The 19,079-nt window shown below is 41.5% G+C and overlaps 1 protein-coding gene across 9 annotated transcripts in view; it reads right to left on the bottom strand.

Moving 5' to 3' along the window:
- Positions 1 to 3,519: 3,519 nt before the first annotated feature.
- HSD11B1 (hydroxysteroid 11-beta dehydrogenase 1) overlaps positions 3,520 to 19,079 on the bottom strand; it is a 50,637-nt gene continuing 35,077 nt past the window's right edge. For 7 of the 9 annotated variants that reach the window (XM_040446342.1, XM_040446337.1, XM_040446338.1 and 4 more), the window contains 2 exons: positions 6,440 to 6,583; positions 3,520 to 4,084 (listed from right to left, as the gene is read on the bottom strand). In XM_040446342.1, coding sequence (XP_040302276.1) covers positions 3,867 to 4,084; positions 6,440 to 6,583 — 362 coding nt within the window. In that variant the 3' untranslated portion in view covers positions 3,520 to 3,866. The other 2 variants (XM_040446343.1, XM_040446344.1) reach the window with 2 other exon arrangements.

Raw genomic sequence — 19,079 nt, 5'->3', positions numbered from 1 at the left:
CAGGAGCCACAGGTGCCTGCTGATGCTCTAACCAAGGGCTGGCTAGAAGCATAACATATGCTGACTTCTTTCTCTAACACAGCTTTAGAGCCATGGTCTCCAGCATGTCAGAGGAACCGCTGGATATGGGGAGATGTTCAAATTTCTATTTATGTTTTATCTTATCTTTTGAAGATTTCTGTTTTTGTATATGTTTTATGTTAGTAAATACTACATGCATATATTATGTAATAGTCACTGTATATCTGTTAGAAATATACATGCCTAATCATTTTTTTAATAACAAAGTATGTGATCAAAAGTTTTGGCGACCGCTGCTCTGGAGAATCTTCTTAGAAAGAAGACTCTGGGGGTGGTCTGAGATGCTGGCCCAGAGCAGTCCAGCCAAGAAGAAAGGCCCAGCCTATGTGGACGGACATGGTGGCGAGGTGGAAATTAATTGTCCCTGAGAGGGGACTCTCCAGGAACAATGTGAGTCATTGCCTCTGGGGTCACCTCAGGGCTCCCTGCTACTTCTTTTCTAGGGTCTTTCATTATACTCTTTACTAAGGAGAGGGGATCATAGTTTTTCAAAGTGAAGTTTGGAGAGGGAAGAGCCTGGGATGTTTTTCAGCATGGAGGGAGCTGGAACTAATGAGACCTTGCAGGTGGTCAGTGGGACTGGATCCTGTCACCATGGTTAGGAACCTGGCATCTTAGGAACTATGTATGTCCTTCTTCTCTGACTCTAGGTTTCTTTGTTTCTGTTGTGATTTATGTTTGTGATAAACACTTCTTGGTGCCTAACAGAACCCCAGTTTTGTTTGGGGTGAAAATGCACTCAGCTGAAAGCTCCATTTCTCAGCCTCTCTTGAAGGGAGAGGTGATCACATGACATGACTCTGGCCCACAGGATGGGAGCTGAAGTCCTGGATGGGGCTTCCCAGTTTGCTCTGTATCAGGGCTCAGATACCGCTGGTCTGCATCTGCTGTCCTTCACCTTTTCCTTTCCTGAAACCCAGCACAGAGCTGAGGTAGAGCAGGTGTCTTGTGCCCCCACAGTCACAAGGAGGAGGGTGGTTAGCTGAGTGGAGGAAAGACAGAAGGAATCCAACTCCCAGAAACCCTGGTCTGCCCCTCCTAGATTTTTGGTAACTGGTGGAAAAGTAATTTCTACTTGATGGAGCCACTGTCAGTGGGTTTTTCTGTTACTTCCAGGGGAATTCAATGCTAGCGGACATGAAGGTCATCTTTGGGACTCGCACACAATTAAGGCTGTTGACTTCATGCAAAGTCAACATGAACTTGAGTTCCAGAATATGAGCATCCCTTGTCTTTGGGAGCTCTTGATCCCCCACCCTCTCCAACAATGGTAGAAACAAACTGTTCTGTTACTTTCAAGTCCTTGGAGGAGGAGAGAGGCATTGAGCTGGGCCTTTAAGAATAACTAATTCTGTCAGAATGTGGAATGTGAAAGTCAGGGTGGTTGCTGGAGGAGGCTGTGCAGGTTTGAGAGAGCCCACGGTGTGTTCCTGTTCTGTTACACATTCAGTGAGATGACCTGGTGGCTTAAAAAAATCGACTATGCTGAGAATGTTTACATCAAGGAAGCAGGCAAAAAAAAAAAAAGGCGGGGGGAAGCAGGCAAATGTTTTGAATCAGGGCTTTCTTTCTTTTTCTCTCTCTCTCTTTTCCTGGACTGCCAGTTAAACATTTACCAACACACCCTTGGAAAGACCAAAGGTTTAGTTTATTAGTTACATAAATATTGTTACATAGCTTCTTGTTTTCCCCAGGCCATAAATCAGCAGAATCAGAGAGCAGCTGATTTATATGAAACATAGGCTGAAGTCTTAATGTGTCTTTGGGCCTAAGGAGAATCTTAAAAGTTTAGGCTGAAGGCAAAACTAATTTTAAGCTGACTCTGGCTGTACATTTACCATTTGATCATGCTCCTGTCTCGGCATTCACCTCTTCCCTTCCTAATCATCCTCTCGCCCTCATTCTGTCACAAACCTGGTTCCTTGCCCCATTTGTGTCACCTACAGACGCACCTGACTCAGGGACTGGCACGTGTGTGTGGACACCTGTACACCTGGACAGGTGTGCATGTGTGCATGTGTATGCTGCTGTATGGTCAGAAATCTGTCTTCACATTTCGGATCTATTTTCTTGCACACTGTTGCAGTCAAGTCTTTCCTGCTCCCTTACACTGAGCATAGTCTGGGAAGAATCTCTTTCTAAGAAAAGCCCAGCCATATTCACCCTCAGATCTAGCTCCTTGTTCATGTGGCCGGCAGGCTTAATGGGTTCTAGTCTGTTATGCTGCCTGGTCATTTAGATGAAGAGATGAGAAAGGGAAATTTTCCCTGTGCTTCCAAGTCTTGTGTCCTAGCATCACTTATCATGGAAGCCCTACATTTGGGGATGTTGATATATCCCATCTGTCACCCTAGGACATTCTCCATCCTTTCCTGCCCTGCTCTGTGCATGAGTAAAGCTGTGAGGTTATATCATCTGCTGCTCCCTTACCCCTCTGTTTAGCTAATAGAAAATATTAACAAGAAATCAGAGGGAGGGAAGAGAGTGAAGCGAGGGTGTTTGTCCCTCCAGATCCTTCCTGTATGGTCCTGGGTGTGCTGGTGGCATCCCTTAACTGAATGTCATAGCTCCTGTTCTGTGATGCTCTCCAAACAGTTTCTCTCTCTGGGTTCTCTATAATGGTTCTCTCTTCTTATCCTTAAGGTGGGACTAGCCCTGAGATCCTACTTACTTGATCCCTTGTGATTGCCCTATAACCTTGTCCACACTTTTGTCAATAATCTCTTTTTTATTAAAGTCTACTAAAATTAGGGGTGTCTGGGTGGCTTAGCCAGTTAAACATCTTATTCTTGGTCTCAGCTCAGGTCTTGATCTCAGAGTCATGAGTTCAAACCCCATATTGGGGTCTGTGCTGGGCGTGAAGCTTACTTTAAAAAATAAAGTCTACTAAAATTATCTAATTTGCTATCTCTTACCTGTTGGAGACCTAACCAATAAAAGGCTTTGCTGAATTGTTAATATAGCTGATTTCTGTTTCCTATTTGGTTGTAGTTAGGTGATGCCTGGCAAATGTTTGGTAAATATCTGTTGACTTAATAAATGATTAAATGAGTGGCAGGATCAAACTCCACTTCTTTCCCTCCAGACTTATAGTACACAGTTGAAAGTTCACATGTAAAGTGTAGACACTTGATGCAGTCTGAGAGCACTAAAGTATGTTGGTTCTGTGTCTCAAGTTGCCAGGGACTTCCGCTTCCATGGGTTTGCCCTAGTGATTTATACCCACCCTGGTTTCCTCCTTCCCAGAGGAACAATATAAAATAATATAAAGAATATCTGAAATATACAATATGGTATGGATGTGATGTCCTTTAAATGAAGAGTAGGGTGATTTCTTCAACTCAAGGACAGAGAAAATGTTCAGGCCACAAGATAAGATATGAACACTGAAAAATTTCACTTGTATAGGTTTTGAAGGAACCACACCGAATGAACCTATAGCTACAAATTATGAATTTATATAGTAGATATGACCTTTATTATAATTAATGTTTTAATTATCATAATATTACATATGAGGTAAACTTGATAGAACTACCTTTTAATTATACCTACGGTTATCAATTTCATGACTGCAGGTTGCAGTGGCTCATGACATTCATTATAATTACATTTCCACTGTGCAAGTGTTAGAGGAACTCCTTCAAGCCATGACATGTGATGTTTCCAACTCTCTGGAACCCTCACTTATGTCTCCAGGGAGATGCCTTCATGGATGGAGCTCAGATAAATGTCAGGAAGAACAGTCCCAAGCTCTCTTACCATGATCCACCTTAAGGAAGCGCTTAGTTGATTATAAACTTGTCCAAACTATAACTTCTTAAGGAGAAGAGTTCCAGAATCTTCCTCCCTGGATTTCCCAGCAGGAGAGCTGTCCAGACTGAGTTGTCATAGTACACTTCCTCTTGGCGCAGAGCTCCCCCTTTGATGATCTCCAGGGCACATTCTTCCTTTGGAGATGCCTCCATGTTGACTATTCCAGAAATGGCATTCATGGCTGTGTCTGAAGAATGACAATAGAAGAGTGGGGTTGTCCAAGACTAGTAGAGTCTACATGATGGAAATTCTGCAGATAGCCACAGCTTTGCTGTTAGGGACTGTTTGCCAGGGTTTGCTCTACAAGACCCTGTGGGCCCTATCAGAAGACCGGGTATATGTAGGGCCTGCTGGGCAAAGAGAGGCTTAGAGTTAATGTGGGCTCTGTCTTCCTAGATGAAGATTTGTGGGGAGTGCTGTTAGAGGTGATTAATTGAGAGATTTAAATCATGCCTCTCTCTTGGGTGTTTTGGTTGAGGTGAGGGAGTAATAAAGGGCAGTAGAATGAGGATAGAAGTTATATCAAGACCCAGTAGCTAATGGAAAGTGTCAGTGGGCAAAGCAGAGTGCTGTATGATAACGCTTTACTAACTTGTAAGAGGAAGAGATGGACAAGAATCCAGGCCTTTGCTTTCTGTCCACAGTAGCCAGTTTTATTTGGAAGGAAAGTTACCTTATCTTCTCTAAATTTTTATACCCTTCCTGCACAGTTTCTTTCTCTCTTTCTATCTTTGTTTCCCTGTGTGTCTTAATCTCTCTTGCTCTACAACTACTCAATTTACTCAATTACTCTTTTTTTTTTTAAGTTTATTTATTTTGAGGGAGAAAGAGAGGGAGAGAGATTGTGAGCAGAGGAGGGGCAGAGAGAGAGGGAGGAGAGAATTCCAAGCAGGTTCCATGCTGTCCCTGTGGAGTCCCACATGGGGCTCAAACCCACGAACCATGAGATTATGACCCGAGCCGAAATCAAGATTCAGGTGCTTAACTGACTGAACTGCCCAAGTGCCCCTCAATTACTCTTTAAATAAGGTTTTTGTATTGAACCTATTTTAGATAAATTTACATTTGGATTACAGACAAATTGTAAAAATTGTGCAGAGTATTCCCTTATATCCTTCACTCTCCTTCTCCTAACTATAACATTACACATAACCTCTGTATAATTGTCAAGGTACAATATAATTGGGACAATTTTACTAACTAAAATATAGACCTTATTTTTTTCACTAATACCCTTTTTATGTTCCAGGATCTTGGCTAGGATTACACTTAGTAGTAATTTCTTCTTATTTTCTCTCCAAACTGACAGTTCTTCATTCTTTCTTTGTCCCTCATGGCCTTGATACTTTTGAAGAATATTGATCAATTGTTTTATAGAATGTCCCTCAATTTGGGTTTGTCTATTTTTATCTCTTTTTTTAAAGGAAAGATTTTAGGGGTGCCTGGGTGGCTCAGTCGGTTAAGTGGCCGACTTCGGCTCGGGTCATGATCTTGCGGTCCGTGAGTTCGAGCCCCGCGTTGGGCTCTGTGCTGACAGCTCAGAGCCTGGAGCCTGTTTCAGATTCTGTGTCTCCCTCTTTCTGACCCTCCCCCATTCATGCTCTGTCTCTCTCTGTCTCAAAAATAAATAAACGTTAAAAAAAAATTAAAAAAAAAAAGAAAAGATTTTATTTTTAAGTAATCTCTACACCCAACATGGGGCTCAAATTTACAACTCCCAGATTAAGAGTCACATGCTCTACTGACTGAGATGGCCAGTGACTCTGTCCATTTTTCTATGATGATTGGAGTCAGGTTATACATTTCTGACAAGTATATCACAAAAATGATGCTGTGTCTTTCCCAGTGCATCACATCAAAGGGTTCATGAGGGGCGCCTGTCTGGCTTAGTCAATAGAGCATGAGACTCTTGATCTCGAGGTTGTTAAGTTTGAGCCCCACACTGGATGTAGAGATTACTTATTAAAAAAAAAAAAAAGGTTGGTGGCTCAGTCAATTGAGTGTCTGAGTTCGGCTCAGTTCATGGTCTCATGGTTCATGAGTTTGAGCCCTGCATTGGACTTGCTGCTGTCAGCACAGATCCTGCTTCAGGTCATCTGTCTCCCTCTCTCTGCCCCTCCCCTGCTTGTACTCTCTTTCTAAAAATTAAATAAACATTAAAAAAATTAATAAAAAAAGATTCATGATGTTGATATGTCTTATTACTAGTAATATTATTAAGACTAACAAACTTGTATTCAATAAGCCTCAAATGGGAAAGTAATGGCCGTTGAGTGTCCCTGAGGAAAAAAAGTGTTCAGAATAGGATCAGGTGATGAGTCTGTTGTCACTTGGCACACTTGGTGGTCAGAATGGAAAGAAGAGTCAAAGAATAGTCAGAGGCTCCACTAGTGATAGAAGTGCTTCATTGCATGGAGAACCACTGCTCTCACTGGTTTTTTGTGCATTACACAGGAGTCAAGGAGTTCAGCACCTTTTTTACCCACAATGGAAACGGCAGAAAATCATCTGCAAGCTGTTTAATCTACTCTCTTCAACTTACCTGTGTTTATGAGGCCGAGGATACAGAGAGTGATCGATACATTAATCTTGGCCACTGAATGTTCCATCCTGATGGAGGAGAAAAACCCATCCAGGGCAAACTTGCTTGCAGAATAGGGCGCAATAAGTGGACTAGCCATTTTCCCTAAATAATAAGGAAATGGGTTAAGAAGGTGACCCATTTTAGCTTCTTCTGAGATGATCTTTGTTGCATCTGTAGTAGGATTTGTAACCCCTGTGGAGTCCTTTTACCCTTTGAGGCATAGTTTCTCTCTACTCCCTATAGAGATTATCATGCTGTGTTGAATTTCTGAAAGAAAAAAAAAAAAGATCTTTAAGGTTTCAAAGAAACTCCCCTTGAAGAGTCTGGGTGGGGGATGGGATGGGCTGCAGGAAAGCCTTCACTGAGGAGAGATTGGTTCGATTTTAATAAGGATGGTAAATAAGTGGGACTACAAAACAGCCAGGTAATCCCACAGATGCTACCTCTGACTCAAGAGAGCTGAGATCCAAGGGTTTAGCAAGAACTCTCTGCCAATACAACAACCAATCATTGATTTACTTTCTATACGAGGGAAATGAAAAACCCTGCCTTTCCTTTTCTTCTTAAAACTATTATTCTTACTTTCATCATCCTGGTTAATTCTCAGTGCGGTTGTTGGGAGGACATGTGGACATATGCCTCATAGGGTGATCTATTCATTATACCCTGTCCAGGAGGAGGGATTAGAAGTGGCCTGAGACCTTAGATTCTTTGCTGAACAAAGAGTTATAACAGCTACTTTGATATTCCTGTCTGCTAATTCTACAATAGGAATAATTTAAGGGTTGATCTCCACTGACTGCCTTTCCTCCTGAGTATCAGTCATATTTTCTATTCTTGTATGTGGAGTAATTTTGCAATGTATTCTTGACATTGTGAATGATACATTGTAGAATCTCTGGATTCTGTCATATTCCTCAAAAGAGTATTGAGTTTTGGTTTTGTTTTTTTTTAGGTGGGCATTTAACTTGCCTGAAATCTAGTGTCTCTTGCAGTAGATTCCAGCTAAAATCTCTGTTGAATTATTTAATCTTAATTGGGCTTCTTGGTAACTGCACTGCCCATGAGTAATTCAGGGGACAAACAGATTTTGAAAGAGTTTACATACAGAATGTGGCACTCTTCCACTGTGGCTCTTTCCTTTCCAGGATGCCCCCCTCCACTTTCTGCTACAGAAATCCTAAACTCTTCTTTCTAGTTCCTCAAGGTAGTAAGATGGCAGAGGTCTATTCCAGATACAACATTGATTGTGGCCTGCCTTTAGGCATAAGCTATAATATTGGGAAACTCATGTAGTGTCAATTCCTCCTTTCAAGTGTCAACAACTCTCCAGTTTCTGTCAGCTTTTGTTTTTTCTCTCCAGTGCTTTCAGTGGTTGTTTTCTATATTTTGTCCAAAGTTTGATCTGGGGCAGGCCGATATATTAGGTACCTCTCTGCCATTACTGGAATTGGAACCTCTATAAGTTCTCAAATGAAGTTGCTTGCCAAATAAATGAATAAAGAATGGTTCATTCAATAAAGATGCTGGGGAGGTTGGTTAACTCATTGGAAAAAATTGTTAGCTCCTTGTTTTATATCATATATCAAAAAAATTCTAGTTGGAAAAGTATGGCAGACGTTGTCTACCCAATATCCATTCCCTCCCTTAATAATCAAGTTTGATTTTTTCAGGACAGCAATGTGTTCAGATAAAAATATTTACTTCCTCAAGATTCCCTTGCTCTTTTGTGTGTCCATGTGACCTAGTTCTGGCCAATGAGAAATCTAACAGATGGGGTCTCCAGGAAAGATTGATTTCCTGACAAAATCTGTGGATTCCGGTAGCATGCAGTTTTTACATTTTGCCCTTCTTCTTTCATTCTAAATGTACTTCAGATGTGATGCCTAGAAATGCAGTGGTTGTTTGTGAACTTGAGGAAAAGCTACATATTAAGGATTATAGAACAGAAACATGGAATGAGATTGGATTCTTGAAGATCTAATGAGTCCACCAAACCAACCCTGAAGTTATGACCTGAGAAAAAGGAACCCCTATTTAGTGTTAAGTGATTGTAAGTGGAGTTTTTGTTAAATGTGTAGCAGAATGCATCTTCTGACTGATAAAAAATAATTTAATCAGGAAAGAATAATATAGGTGAGCATTTATCAGATCCTTGGTTATGAAAGATCATTCTAACAGAAAAGTAAAAAAAAAAATGTAAAGGTAAAGAATATTTAATAATATAAAATGTAAAATTTCTGTATGTGAAAGCAATAACTAATAATATAACTATAAAGGTTAAGGGTAAATGATAAACTAGAAAACAATTTAGAACATAGTAGACAGACAAAAGCTTAATATCTTCAATACAAATATCTTCAATTCTTATTTTTTAAGGTGCAATTTTATTTATTTATTTATTTATTTATTTATTTATTTATTTATTTATCTCATGACTTGATCATGACCTGAGCTGAAATCAAGAGTCAGAGGCTTAACTGACTGAGCCATCCAGGCATCCCAAACTTCAATTCGTAGTGTATTAACTCTTAAAAAAAATACAAACAAATATTTTTAGGGAACCACTCCAACTCTATTCTCAATCATGAGTTTTGGCTTGGAATGACTCTACAGCCAAGTTCCAGGAATGGGTGTGTGGCACAAGATGTCCATCCAGAGTATTTGATACCACTATGTTGTTGACTAGTCTAGGACTAGATCAATGACTCCATCAGGGCTACAGGACACATTGTTGGTTGTGTAACCAGAATTTATTTAGTTCCCCCTTCTTCCTCCGTAACAGAACCCCAGTTGAGTTCATGTTTCCACCTGTTCTAGAGACTACTGGCATTCTCTCTGTATCTTTTGCTCTTCTTCTTTAGTAGTGTAATCTGTGATGTGTATCTGGGCAAATAGTTATCTGGGATAAAGTCCACATTTCTCAGCTTTTTTCAGCCAGATGTTGCCAGATGACTAAGTGTTGTCCAGTGGGTTGTAAACAGAAATGTATCATGTGATTTCTGGGATATGTCCTTAAAGACAGAAATCAGTCTCTTCCTTCCATTCCTTCTTCCTTCTTGGTGCCTGAAGGTGGGTATGATGGCTGTGGCTCCAGAACTATCTAGAACCATGAAGTGGAAGCCACATGTTGAGAACAGCAGAGCATTGAGAGAAGAGGGAAACTGGGTGACCATGGAGCCTCCATCCTATCCCTACCTCCAGATTAATGCCTACCTCCAGACTTGATTTACCTTTTACTTATTTAATCTACTGCTATTTTAAGTTTTCTGAATTAGAGAGCTGAACCTAATCCTTACTGATAGTACTTCTTACTTTTATGATGCCCATGTTCCAAAAGAAAGTTTATACTGTTTCTGACTCTAGGGGTGGGCTTATATAATTGATTTAATCCAATCTTCTGGCCCATAATTGATGCAGAAATGGGCATTTGGCCAATTTCGGCCAATGTGACTTGAGGAGAATTTTGTTGGAGGGTCTGAGAAAATCCTTTCTTATTCTGGGAGAGTTTCTTAAAGTAGCATTTTGTTTCTCTTCTACTGGACATTTTTGTGCTTGGATATGGGGGCTAGAATTGCTACAGCTATCTTACTATCAGCCTAGGGATGAAGTCACACATGGAAGGAAGCAGAGCCAGGAGAATCATGGGGACATTGAACTTGAGCCAAGTCAACTGTGAAGCCCATCCTAAATCTGGACTTCCAGTTATGTCAAAAATGTTTCCTATTATTTAAGCTAAAAATAGACCCAAATTATTTCTATGAGTAGCATAGTGGTTGAAAGTATGAGTTTGACAGTCAAATGACCTGGGTGTGAATCCCAAGTATGCCATTTCTTAGCTGTCATATGTGGATAATAATACTGCTAAGCTGAAATAATCCATGTAATATGCCTAGCAAAAACTCTGGCACATAGAAAGCATTTAGTAAATGCTATTGTTATTAGTATTCATGTTTCAAATTAGTGAGAAAAGTAGGAGCTACTCAGAAGACTATGTTGGGACAAGTAGCTAGCTACTTGGTGAAAAGAAAAGTGCCCTTGGGAGAAAATAATTTAAATTATATTAGAGAGTATACATGGAAAGTAAAATAAAAAAATATGGGTCAATGTATGATCTCAAGGTAAAAGCTACTGTTTTTTGTTTGTTTGTTTGTTTGTTTGTTTGTTTAGAAGGGGATGGGGCAGAGGGAGAGAGACAGAAAATCTTAAGCAGGCTCCACAACCAGTGCAGAGCCTAATTCAGGGCTTGATCCCATGACCCTGAGTTCATGACCTGAGCTGAAATCAAGAGTCAGCCACTCAACTGACTGAGCCACCCAGGTGCCCCAAGAGCTACTTTTTAAAGCATGAAATCAAAGGCATACATTATGAAGGAATATATAAATAGGTTCGAATATATACAATTTAAAAGGCTTCAGTATTCTAGAAATGCTCACCATTGCCTTCCTAGACACATCACCTTCAAAAAGATTTTGCCTTTCCAGGGGCACCTGTGTGGTTCAGTAGGTTAAGCATCAGACTCTTGATTTTGGCTCAGGTCATGATCTCATGGTTCATGAGTTTGAGCCCCGCATCGGGCTCTGTACTGACAGTGAGGAGCCTGCTTGGGATTCCCTGTCTGCCTCTCTCTCTGCTCCTCCCCTGCTCCCTCCTTCTCTCTCTCTCTCTCTCTCTCTCTCTCTCTCTCTCACACACACACACACACACACACACACACACACACAAATAAATAAACATTTACATATTTAAAAAAAGGAAACAACATTCCTAAATTTATAAAAAAAAAAAAAAAGATTTTGCCTTCCCAGCCATGGGAGGTCAGGCCAGTAATAGTTAATGTACACAATCACTTGAACATACATTGTAGTCTCTCTCTCAAGAAATTGAAATAAGCAGTGCAAGGGTTTTAATTAGCTGCTGTTGGATTTTGAACTAAAAAGTCGTGTAAGTTTGGGACTGGGGTAGCCATCTCTAGCCATTGAAAAAAATAAACAAACAGACGAGCAGACAAACAAAATAAACACAAAAGTTGGAGTTAAATAGGAGCTAATATTTATGTAGCTCTTATGTGCTGGTCTCAAGGCTAAATAATTGCCTAAAGCTGCATGGTTAATGAGTCAGAGAACCAGGAGCCAAATCAGGATTCAAATTTGACTCTAGTGGCCAACAATTTCAAGCAGTAGCTGACATTTCCTCAACAGAAGCACTGTTCTTTTTTTTTTTTTTTAAATCTTAATCCCAGCCTAGTTAACATACAGTTATAGTAGTTTCAAGTGTACAATACAGTGATTCAACAATCCTATATATCACTCAGGAAGAAGCCACTGTTCTTTATCTGAATATTTTTGGGGAGCCACGTGTAGAAATCAGCCATCCTGAGTTGGTGAAGATTCTCTGCTTGACCATTAAGACCCTAAATAGGCAAAATTTATGAATAGCAAAATTATTTTCACTTCTAAGCTGACAGATGAGGCTACCCATAAGTAGAGAGGGCTAGTCACTACCTGTCCCTTTGTGTTAGTTTCCCAGGCCTGCCATAACAACAAATTACCACAAACTTGGTGGCTTGAGGCAACAAAAATTTATTCTGTCACAGTTCTGGAGACTAGAAGTCCAAAACCAAGGTATCAGCAGGAACACATTCCCTCTAAAAGCTCAAGTGGAGAATCCTTCCTTGTCTGCTTTTAATGTAATGTCATGTAAGCTTTTTTTTTTATTTTATTTTTTTTTTCAATGTTTATTTATTTTCGGGACAGAGAGAGACAGAACATGAACGGGGGAGGGGCAGAGAGAGAGGGAGACACAGAATCGGAAACAGGCTCCAGGCTCTGAGCCATCAGCCCAGAGCCCGACGTGGGGCTCGAACTCACGGACTGCGAGACCGTGACCTGGCTGAAGTCGGATGCTTAACTGACTGCGCCACCCAGGCGCCCCTGTCATGTAAGCTTTTAATGTCTGCTCCCAATCTTTGGCATTCCTTGGCTTACAGAGGCATCATTCCATTCTCTGCCTCCATCTTCACATGGCCTTCTCCAATTTTGTGTGTGTTGTACTCTTCTTATTAGGATACTTGCCACTGGATTTAGGCCCACCCATATAACCTGGGATGATCTCATCTTGAGATCCTTACCTTTATTATGTCTGTTAAAACCTTTTTTCCAAGTAAGGTCATATTCACAGGTTCCAGGTTGACATATCAGCCCACTATACCCTTCTTGATATTAAAAAAGATATTGACTGTGGCATTTTATGTATCTTTCCAGGTAGCAACAGGGATGAAGAAGCAAGAGACCATGTGAACCCCCAGTCTGAATTCCTGTAGCAGTAATTTTTGTCTTACTAAGGGAACTTAAGTATATCCCATTTTCTGTCTTTAATTATGTCTTAGACTGTGCTCAAAGTACAAAAAAGATTCTGAATTGTTTTGCAGGAGAAATGGAGAGATTTTGTTGTTGGTGGTGGTACTTTGTTTGTTTGTTTGTTCCAGGGAGGAGGGTGAGAGAAGAGAAAAAGGGAAAGGGGAAGAAAGGAGAGAGGGAGAGAAGCAGCCAGACATGGCAGAAAACTTCCTGAAAAATTCACCAGATAGATGCATGGCTTAAAAAGACATTTTTAGGAGCTCCTGGATGGCTCAGTCGGTTAAGTGAATGACTTTGGCTCAGGTCATGATCTCATGGTTTGTGAGTTCAAGTCCTATATTGGGCTTTGTGCTGTCAGCACAGAGCCTGCTTCAGATCCTCTGTCCCCCTCTCTCTCTGCCCCTCCCCTGCTCATGCACGCTTTCTCTCTCTAAAAAAAGTTAAATAAGTATTTAAAAAAATAATAATTAAATTAAAAAATATTTTTAAATGGTGAAGAAAAATACTGAATTATTAGACAAGGATCAAGATTGGACAAAGACTGTTGAAAAATTGTTAACCTTTATTATGAAAGCTATGCATTAGGTACAGGGTAACATAACTACCAATGGGAACTGTCAGTTTCTCAGCTGAAGACTGCATCATTATAACCATATTTTATCTCTCAAATTTTGTGAGTTGCCATTGATGTGCAAACCTTTAAACCAGTAGTTCTCAAATTCAAATATGGAGAGATGAGGCACCTGGCTATCTCAGTTGGTAGAGCATTCAACTCTTGATCTTGGGGTTGTAAGCTTGATCCCCACATGGGGTGTAGAGATTACTTAAACATAGTAAAATCTTAAAAAAAAAAAAAAAAAAACCCAAGTCTACAGAGAACCTGCAGATTTGAGTCCACTCCCTCCCCAGAGTCTTCTAGTCTGTATGCTGGGGTAGAGGGCTATGCTGAAGGGTTCAGTAGGAAAGAGGGTCTTTATCAATAAACCATACTTATGGTGGGAGGAGGAGATTCATGATGACATAAGCTCCTTAAACCTGATCTAGGAATTCCCAGAAGAAATGGGGAGGGGAGGTCTTTGGAAGGGGCTAAAGTCTTATGACAATAGTTGGGTGAGCTGTCATTAAATTATGAGTCATTGTGTCTCTTTAAAGCCCAAGCTAGTATGGCTTGGTCCCAAATCTAAACTCGATATTCAGGTGAAAAAAAAGATATTAGACTAACCAGGAAACTTCAAATTTTACCTCTAGGAGGTAGGTTGTGAACTCTGCTCTGATGAAAGAAGGTACAGAAGGGCCAGGAAGGTGAGGGAATAGCTTGTACAAGGACTAGAGGTGGGGATGAGTTAGTTATAATGAGAAGCTAGTAGAACAAGAAAAATAATAACACTTTATTACATTTTCTCCTCTTTAGAAATATAGGCTTTAAGCACTTGTCCAAAACCAATAGGGCCTGATGTGTTATGGAATTCAGATTTTTTTTAAGTTTATTTATTTTGAGATAAAATAAAGAGAGAATCCCAGACAGGCTCCACACCATCAGTGCAGAGCCCAATTCAGGGCTCAAATCCATGAACTGTGAGATCATGACCTGAGCCAAAGTTGGGCACTCAACCAACTGAGCCACCCAGGTGCCCTAGAAATTCAGAATTATTTTTGGATTTTAGGAGGTGGTATGGGGCTTATACTGTATATTACATAACACTTCCAGTAGGGTCTGGGGAGGCATGCTGCAAGCAAACACATTATAATTTCTTCAGTAAAATATTTGAAAGTTCACACTGAGATAAAGGCTTTAAGGCTTCCCTTCAGTTCAAGTTAAATTAAGTACAGAGAATTAATTATGGGGGGAAATCCTTAGTATTCAGAGCTTTCCTCACCCATAGCTTGTTGGGTTTTGGAATTGCAGATAAAGGATTTTGTGAACCAGTCTAGGCTCACTAAAGGAAAGTTGAAACTAGTCAAAGAGTAGAAAAAAGAGAATAGAAGTGAGGAAAATCTCCTAGGTTCTCACTATTCCAAAACAACCTTGGTGCATTTGTTAAAGTCTGTTTTCTATTCACACAGCTGTTCTTAAACATTTTCCCATATATCACTCCTTTGCTTGTGTGAGGAAATCTCTGCATTCTGTCCTATGTAAAATATATTTTGAAGTTTCAGAAAGCTGAAAAGGGCAGTGCCTCTCTAAAAACCCAGATTTTTATTTTTTAGAAAGGTTCTCTGAGGCTCTGGACAAGATGGAATAAATCACATGTAACAGGATGTTAAAAATTGACTTCTCCTGCTCTAGTTTTAACTGAGGTTCAAAGGCCTAGAACATAGTAACTGGCCAATGCTTCCATCTTCTGAGGGGAGGTTCCAGATTGCCTGTGTCCTTACCCAGCTTGTGGTAACACAGATAAGCAAGAGAACCAAAAACCCAGAACAACAATGTGGTTGCAACATGTATACTAACCATCCTGAGGGAAAGAAGGGCTGAAGGCGAAGAGGACAGAGGGAATGGAGTAGGAAGAGGAAATGAGCAATGTCTCAGCCATCTTCCAAGAAGGAAGGTGGGCCTTCCCCTCATGTCCATCCTCGTGAGAGGAACTCTAAGGGTGCCTCATGGAGACCTTGTCCCTGGGAGTTTGAGGGGGCACCAAGGACTGGGGAGCCACCCCAGAGGCTCTGGTTATTATGGGCAAGGCCACCATGGAGCTGGTGCAGATTGTCATACACAAGGGAACTCCCTGTAGGATGCCTGACATCCAGCCCACACTCTCCTCACCACCCTATGGGCTTTGTCCTGGGGCCTGTCCCTTCTTCCCCAGAGTCATTTCCAATCCTGTCCCAAAGGACAGCCCCAAGTGGTGCATGTATCCTCTTGTATTCCCACTGTGTTCCCAGGGCCTGAGGGAAATAAATCACATAGGCAACTTCTGCTCAGATCACAAGGAGAGCTAACAGTGTTCCAGCAAGGGCTTCCAAAGGACCCACAAAAACATCCAATGCAAGAGTCAGACTTGGTCATCCTCCCAGGTCAGAAAGCATGAACTTTGAACATTTGCTGTGGCCAAAGTTTAGTGGTATATTCGCCAGGTGCCAGTCAAGTAAGACCTTACCTATCCTGAACCTCCCTTCATCCCCATGTGCCCTATTTTCTTTTAAACAAGAGGGGCCAGAGGGGGCCTGGTAAGCAGGGAGGAGATAGGGAATGGGAGGAAGAGCTGATCCCATTTCTCTTTCCTACCCGGGAGCTTGATGAGGGGAGAGAAGCTTCAGTTAAATTACTTGTGGCCAGACATTTTAACTACCGAAGTGAGACTTTTTTTGAGACTGGAAGCAGCCAGAGGATCTTTTATTATCCTAGAGTGTGTCTGTCCACCCACGATCACATGCAGGTTCAGGGATGAGCTAACCCACAGAATGGGTCCGAGGGAAAGAATAAAGTTGTTTTCTGATTGCAGCCTATGAGATTCACTTGTTCAACTCGCAGTTAAAAAATATGCCAGAGTATGAGCTTAATTGAATCAAATGAGCAAGAAAATAAATGTACTAATTTGCATGAAGCGGTCATGAAAGTTAGGGTGGAGAAGGCTGGGTGCTTCTGCTCAAGGTTAGGTTTTGTTTACGTGGGGAGAATGGAGTCATCCCAGCAGAATAGATACATGTCGTCTTGATTTCTCTCCTGGGAAGTTTTAGACCACAAGGAAACAGAGCTCTGGTGATCATATTTTCTGAAGCAAAATATGGGACATGGAGTCTGACAAGTAAGAGTGCAGACTTGGTGATGAATGGGACATACTGTTTGCAATTAGCTCTGTCCCAGAAACGCTGGGACTTAGCCACTGTAGAAACAGCAAGAGCCAGAGGGCTGGCAGCTAAGCTGTGCGCTGGAGCTTGTTAGCTGAGAAGAAGAGGTCAAAAGCAGGCCTCAGTGCTTTTGTTCATCCACTCCACACCCTCCATCCCCAACTGCCCTGCTGAGATTTTGAAATTACAGTATTTCCATTTCAAAGGCAGATTTTAAACTGCCTGAACTGAGAGCTCAGAAGAAAGTGTGCAGGATTGAAAAGCTTCATTTCTGCCTGCCTTCAGACTTTCAGAGTGACCCCAGGCAAATGTGCCACATCTTCTACTGAGCGAGCCCCAACTTGGGGTTCACCACGCCCTGATGGCTTTGAGGCAGGGAACTCATCCTGGATCCTGCCCCTTCTATCCAGCCTTTCCTAAAAATATTTCCTTAGCTGGGCCCCTCAGGGTCTAACCTCTGTTTTTGCTTGGGTTGAATCGGGGTCTCAAGATAAACCCATCTTCCTCCTCCAGGCTTTGGAGAACCTGAGGTATCATTGTTAGCATTAAGACAGCCCACAATCCATCCAGTGGTAATTGAAGCAATGGGAATGGGTGGGAATGCCCAGGAAGAGTATGTTGAGCCAAAAGAGAAGAGGACTCAGGATGGAAAGAATCTTAAGGAAACCAACAGTAAGACTTTGAGGGGGATGAGGAGAACTAAGGTGAGGCATGCAGGGCAGCCAGAGGACATGACACCCAGTAGGGGGTGTTTTGGCTAAACACAAAAGAAGAATGTATAGTGTTGAAACAGTGCAAAATGCTGCAGAGATAAGATAAAATCTGTTACTAGGTTTTGCAAGATGATTTTGGCAAGAGCTTTCCTGCACAGGCCATGAAATGTGGCTCCTGCTGTCGTGAGCATCAGCACGTCTTCCAAGACGAGAACAAAAGAGATTTTAAGAGCCCCCAGAGTTGAAGGGTGGCCCCAGCTAGTTCCACCAGCATTACCTAATCACCCATATCCAGCCTACATAGTTGTGTTTGGAAAAGGGAGAATTGTCACTGTCTTATATGCTCATCCACTGAGGGTCAGGGAGACAGTTGCATTCCCTTCACCATAAGCCCCACAAAAGGAGCTTTAAGATTATTTAGCCACCTTTGCAAGTGTCCAGTGGAGTTTGGGAACTAGTTGGATGCATTGTGGGATCAAATATATCAATAAGCAGCAGGTTTCTCAGACACCAAATGTGGAGCCTGTAGAGGGGGAGTTGGCCTGGAGTCATCTGCCCAGGGGATGGTGGGGTGGCCTGGGCCAAGGGGGATGGGCTGATCAAAACCTAGAAGCTGAGGAAGAAGCTGAGAGGAGTGAGCTGGAGGAAGTACTAGCATGTTTCCTGCAGGGGATCTCCAAGGAACCCACGAGAAAGCCCCACAAAATCCATCCTCATATGTCATCCAAGTCACTAGACCCCTAGGATGGGGATTTTTTTTTTCTCTTTTGAAATAATTCCAAACTTATAGAAGAGTTGCAAGAATAGTACAAATGACCTCCCCCACTCTTTCTGAACCATTTGAGAGTAATTGCTATAATTGAGGTAATCGCCAATCCAATGTCCCACCACCCCTGAGTATGTTAGTGTGCATTTCCTACATATAGGGACATTCTCAGACATAACCACAATGCAACTATCAAAATGTGGAAAGTCATTTATTGGTTTCCTAGACCTGCCGTAACAAATTACTACAAGCTAGCTGACTTCAGGCAACAGAAATTTATTCTTTCACAGTTCTGCAGACTAGAAGTCTGAAATGAAGGTGTCGGTAGGGCTGTACTCTTTCTAAAGACTCTAGGGGAGGGAGGGAGAATCCTCCCTTGATTCTAGCTTCCAGTGGCTTTCAGCATCCCTCTTGGCTATATCGCTCCAAACTCTGCCTCTATCTTCACCCCACTATCTCCTTCTATGTCTTCTCTTCTGTCTCTTACAAGGACACTTGCCATTGGATTTAGAGCCCACCCAGGTCATCCAGGATGATCTCATGTCAAGATCCTTAACTTAATTACAGTTGCAATGACCCTTTTTCCAAGTAACATCACATATACAGGTTTGGGGAGTTAGGCCATAGACCTATCTTTTTGAGGACCACCATTCAACCTACTCCAATATTTTATAGGATGGTACTTAAAAAACAACAACTATCTTAGCCATTGTTAAGTGTGCAGTTCAGTGGTATTAAGTACATTCCTCTTGTGCAATCATTACCACCATCCATTTCCAGAGCTCTTTTCATCTTGCAACACTGAAACTCTATGTCCATTAACAGTAACTCCTCGTTCCCTTCTCCCAGCCCCTGGCAACCACCATCCACTTTCTGTCTCTATGATTTTGACTACTCTAAGTATCTTATGTAAGTGCAATTCTATAGTATTTGCCTTTTTGTGACTGGTTTATTTCACCTAACATACTGTC

The sequence above is a fragment of the Herpailurus yagouaroundi genome, unplaced genomic scaffold (genome assembly GCF_014898765.1).
Source record: "Herpailurus yagouaroundi ecotype Mexico unplaced genomic scaffold, PumYag 195, whole genome shotgun sequence".
Classification (NCBI taxonomy): domain Eukaryota; kingdom Metazoa; phylum Chordata; class Mammalia; order Carnivora; family Felidae; genus Herpailurus; species Herpailurus yagouaroundi.
Note: the sequence above shows the minus strand (reverse complement) of the source record. Positions and strands in the feature narration are given on the sequence as shown.